The sequence below is a fragment of the Homarus americanus genome, unplaced genomic scaffold, assembly GCF_018991925.1.
Source record: "Homarus americanus isolate GMGI-L3 unplaced genomic scaffold, GMGI_Hamer_2.0 scaffold10957, whole genome shotgun sequence".
Lineage (NCBI taxonomy): Eukaryota > Metazoa > Arthropoda > Malacostraca > Decapoda > Nephropidae > Homarus > Homarus americanus.
Genome location: NW_024711200.1, coordinates 67501 through 72721, shown reverse-complemented (window position 1 = coordinate 72721; position 5221 = coordinate 67501). Strand labels below are relative to the sequence as shown.

The window sequence follows — 5221 nt, the reverse complement described above, 5'->3', positions numbered from 1 at the left end:
TCTCTCTCTCTCTCTCTCTCTCTCTCTCCATTTTCCTTCACTCGTTTCTCCTTTCCGCTCACTCCTCATTTCCTTCCTTCATCCCTCCACCGTCCTCCCATCCCTCCCCTCCACCTCTCCACCTCCTCGTCTCCCTCTCCTCCTCCTCTTCCCTCCTCCACCTCTTCAGTCCTCTCCTCCCTCCTCTCACCTCTCCTCTTTCTCTAATCACTCTTTATCTCGGCCCCCCTCCTCTACCTTCATTCTCACTCCTCTTGCCATTTCCTTCACTCCCCCACAGAGAGAGATAGAGGCTCACAGTTCTCAAAAGGAAGTCAAGGGAAGCATGTTTTGCTCTGGGGCTGGTAGGAAGGGGTGAGGGGTGGGGGAGAGAAGGAGAGAGGGAGTGGGAAGAAGGAGGAGGAAGGGGTGGGAAAGAGGAGGTGGGGGAGGGAGGAGGAGGTGGAGGAGGAGGAGGGGGAGGAGGGAGGAGGGTAGGAAGAGGAGGAGGGTAGGGAAAAGAGGAGGAGGGGTAGAGGAGGAGGGTAGGAAAGGAGGGAGAGGGGTAGGAGAAGGGAGGAGGAGGGAGGAAGAAGAAGGAGGAGGGTAGGAAAGAGGAGGGGAGGGTAGGAAGAAGAAGGAGGAGGGGGTAGGAAGAAAGAGGAGGAGGGGGTAGGAAAAGAAGAGGAGGAGGGGTAGGGAAGAGGAGGAGGAGGGGTAGGAAAGAGAGGAGGAGGGTAGGAAGAGGAGGAGAGGAGGTAGGAAGAGAAGGAGAGGAAGGGGGGGAAGGGAAAGGAGGGTGGGAAGGAGGAGGAGGGGTAGGAAAGAGGAGGAGGAAGGGGTGAGAAAGAGAGGGAGGGGGTGAAGAAGAGAAGGAGGGAGGGGGTAGGAAGAAAGGGAGATAGGTGGGAAGGACTGAGAAGGAGAGTAGAGAGAGGGCAAGAAGAAGAGAAAGAAAGAGCAAAGAAAGGAGAGAGAGAAAGGACTGAAGAGGAAATAAAGAAGAGAAGAAGAAGAGAAAGGGACTAGAGAGAAGAAGAGAGAAGAGAGAGAGAAGAAGAGGACTGAGAGAAGAAAACAGAGAAGAGAGAAGGACTAAGAAGAGAGAAAAGAAGAAGAGAGACTAAGAAAGAGAAAGAGAGAGAGGAGGAGAGAGAGGGACTAAAGAGAGAGAGGAAGAGAGACTGAGAGAGAGAGAAGAGGGACGAGAGAGGGAGAGGAGAGACTGAGAGAGGAGGGAGAGAGAGAGAGGGACTAGAGAGAGGGAGGAGAGAGAGAGAGAGAGGGACTGAGAGAGGAGAGTAGAAAGATGGCAAGAAGAAGGAGTGGGAGATAGTGATTGAGTGAGAGGGACTGAGTGGGGGAGTAAGAGGTTGAGTGTGTGTGTGTGTGTGTGTGTGTGTGTGTGTGTGTGTGTGTGTGGATAGGCTGGCATGGGTGTGGTGGTGTGTGTGTGGATAGGCTGGCATGGGTGTGGTAGACGGGTGGTGGATGCCGGTGGATAGGATCGGTGACAAACATTATCGGGTGGTCGAATTGATGAATCGGTATTGGATGATCGTTGCTGGGCGGGGGCGGCGGGCAACGGACGGGCGGGGCAGGGGCAGGGGGGCAGGCAACAGGACGGGCGGGGTGAGACGGGGTGTTACAATTAAACAGTATCCACGTTGATGTAGGTATGGTGTACTGTGATTGGTTACATTATAGTGTGGTGATAGTGTTAATGGTGGTGGTGGTGCTGCTATTTGTTGTGATTGTGGTAGTAATGATGGTGGTAGGGATAGTGGTTGCGGTGGTGAGGTTGTGGTTGTGGTGATATTAGTTGTTATGGTGTTTGCAATGGCTATGATGATGGTGGTGGTGGTAGTGGTAATGGTCGTAATGGTGGTAGTAGTGGTGGTGGTGGTTGCGATTTTGGTAGTCGTGGTAAAGATGGTGGTAGCAGTGGTAGTGGTGGTAGTGGTAGTAGCAGTAGTGGTGGTATTAGTGGCAGTGATGGTTGTAGTGGTCGTAATGATGGTGATGGTAGCAGTAGTGACAGTGATGGTTGTGGTAGTGGTAGTGATGGTAGTAGTGGTGGTGGTAGTGATGGTAGTAGTGGTGGTGGTGGTAGTAGTGGCAGTGATGGTGGTAGCAGTGGTAGTGGTACTGATGGTAGTAGTGGTGGTGATGGTGGTAGCAGTAGTGGTGGTAGTGATGGTAGTAGTGGTGGTAGTAGTGGTAATGGTGGTGGTGATGGTGGTAGTAGTGGTGATAGTAGCCGTAGTGGCGGTGGTGGTGGTAGTGGGTGGTAGTGATGGTGGTAGTGGTGGTGGTGATGGTGGTGGTGGTGGTGATGGTGGTAGTGGTGGTGATGGTGGTAGTGGTGGTGGTGGTGAGTGGTGTTGGCAGTGGTAGTAGTGGTGGTGATGGTGGTAGTGGTGGTGATGGTGGTAGTAGTGGTGGTGGTGGTGGTGGTGGTGATGGTGGTGGTAAGTGGTGGTGATGGTGGTGGTGGTGGTGATGGTGGTAGTAGTGGTAGAGACAGGCCGCGTCATAGTGAGGTGAAATCAATCAACCAAGGCATGGCGACACACACACACACACACACACACACACACACACACACACACACACACACACACACACACATGGAGTCTATTTGTGGGGCAGGGCAGGGGTCGGGGCGGGGCACAAAGGGGCAGGGCAAGGCAAAGAAAGAGGGTGGCCAGCTTGTCATGGGGTTGGAGAAGACGGGCGGGGCAAGATGGAACAAGACGGCGGGCAAGATGGGGAACAAGCAGGCAGGGCAAGATTGGGGAACAAGGCGGGGCAGGGGCAAGATGGGGGAACAAGGCAGGGCAGGTAGATGGGGAACAAAGCGGGGCGGGGTGAGTGTGGGCTGGGCTGGGAGAGAGAGTAGACTGACATGACCTAGGCATCACAGGACGGGGTCGAGGCAGGGCAGGGGCAGGGGTGGTGCTGGCGGCATAGTGGAACCAGGCTGTGAGTACGGGGCGGGGTGAGAGGTGTAATAGAACGAGGGTGTCAGTACGGGGCGGGGCGGGGCAGGGCAGGGCAGGGGCAGGACAGTTGGTACTCCCCGGGGCAGAACAATGGCCGCTGGGGTTGCACCATCGTCAGGTGAATCGAGACATTGTGGGTCAAATCAATACTCGAGGAGTGTAGTGCTCGTTGTCCGGCCCTGTGCCATGTCGGCCTGTGCCATGTGTCGGCCCTGTGCCATGTGTCCGGCCCTGTGCCATGTATCCGGCCTGTGCCATGTGTCGGCCCTGTGCCATGTGTCCAGTCCTGTGCCATGTTTCCGGCCCTGTGCCATGTGTCCGGCCCTGTGCCATGTGTCCGGCCCTGTGCCATGTCCCGGCCCTGTGCCATGTGTCCGGCCCTGTACCATGTGTCCGGCCCTGTGCCATGTGTCCGGCCCTGTGCAATGCTTCGGCCCTGTCACCATGTGTCCGGCCCTGTGCAGTGCTTCCGGCCCTGTGCCATGTGTCCCGGCCCTGTGCCATGCTTCCGGCCCTGTGCCATGTCGGCTCTTGTCTGCTTCCGGCCCTGTACCATGTGTCCGGCCCTGTGCCATGTGTCCAGCCCTGTGCCATGTGTCGGCCCCTGTGCCATGTGTCCGGCCCTGTGCCATGTGTCCGGCCCTGTGCCATGTGTCCGGCCTGCACCATGTGTCGGCCCTGACCATGTGTCGGCCCTGTACCATGTCTGGCCCTGTGCATTGCTTCCGGCCCTGTGCCATGTGTCCGGCCCTGTACCATGTGTCCGGCCCTGTACCATGTGTCCGGCCCTGTCCATGTGTGTCAGCCCTGTACCATGTGTCTGGCCCTGTGCATTGCTTCCGGCCTGTACCATGTGTCCGGCCCTGTACCATGTCTGGCCTGTGCAATGCTTCCGGCCCTGTGCCATGTGTCGGCCCTGTGCCATGTGTCCGGCCCTGTACCATGTGTCCGGCCCTGTGCCATGTGTCAGCCCTGTACCATGTGTCTGGCCCTGTGCATTGCTTCAGCCCTGTGCCATGTGTCCGGCCCTGTACCATGTGTCGGCCCCTGTACCATGTCTGGCCTGTCATTGCTTCCGGCCTGTACCATGTGTCCGGCCCTGCATGTGTCCAGCCCTGTGCCATGTGTCCGGCCCTGTGCCATGTGTCCGGCCCTGTGCCATTGTGTTCGGTCCTGTGCCATGTGTCCGGCCTGTACCATGTGTCTGGCCCTGTGCATTGCTTCCAGCCCTGTACCATGTCGGCCCTGTGCCATGTGTCGGCCCCTGTGCCATGTGTCCGGCCCTGTGCCATGTGTCCGGCCCTGTGCCATGTGTCGGTCCTGTGCCATGTGTCCGGCCCTGTGCCATGTGTCCGGCCCTGTGCCATGTGTCAGCCCTGTGCCATGTGTCGGCCCTGTGCCATGTGTCCGGCCTGTGCCATGTGTCAGTCCTGTGCCATGTGTCCGGCCCTGTGCCATGTGTCCGCCCTGTGCCATGTCGGCCAGTGCCTCGTTGTCTGTCGTTGCTCCACCGTTTTACCACCTGTTAACTATTGGTCATTCTACTGCTTATTATTCACTATTTATCACCCAACTGTCCATTAATTATTGATCATTCTATTTTACCTGTGATCATTCTACCTTTAATTAACGTCTATTGATGATTTTACCTGCGATTTAATTAACTTCGTGTGTGTCTCTCTTACAGGTATGTGGAGGCGAGCCAGGTGCCGAGGAAGGGGAGGTGAACAGGTACTTGATGTTGTGATTGTCGAAGTGTGTGTCGGTGGTGACGTCACGGGATTCTCACCTTGACGTCAGAGCCGTCATTCCTTCTGTCTTCGATAGCCAGTTGACGGGGAGTGGGGGGTGGGGTTGGTGAGGTGGGGTGAGGGGAGGAGGATGGGAGGAGGAGGAGGAGGGTGGGATGGAGGAGAAGTTAGAGAGAGAAGAGGAAGAGGAGGTTGAGATATTAAACACGGGTCAAACGTTCACACAGGTCAGTCATAGGTCACACAACTCAGACAGGGGTCAAACATAGGAGGTCAGGAAGGGTCAGGGGTCACACACGTCAGTCAAGGGTCACACAGGACAGTCAAGAGTCACTAGGACAGAATCACAGGAGTCAACCAAATGTCAAACGTGACAGGACAGGAAAGGGTCAGTCAAAGGGTCAAACAGAGACAGGTCAGTAAGGTTCAGAAGTCCAGGTGAGTCAAGGTCCAAACAGACAGGTCTAAGGTTCAGAAGTCACCAGG

The 5221-nt window shown here is 56.4% G+C and overlaps 1 protein-coding gene across 1 annotated transcript; it reads right to left on the bottom strand.

Annotated features, from left to right (window-relative positions):
* Window positions 1-3950: 3950 nt before the first annotated feature.
* Window positions 3951-4460, bottom strand: LOC121861009. The gene has a single exon (XM_042358502.1). It carries the CDS (start codon window positions 4458-4460, stop codon window positions 3951-3953), a length of 510 nt encoding a protein of 169 aa, XP_042214436.1.
* Between the last annotated feature and the right edge of the window lie 761 nt (window positions 4461-5221).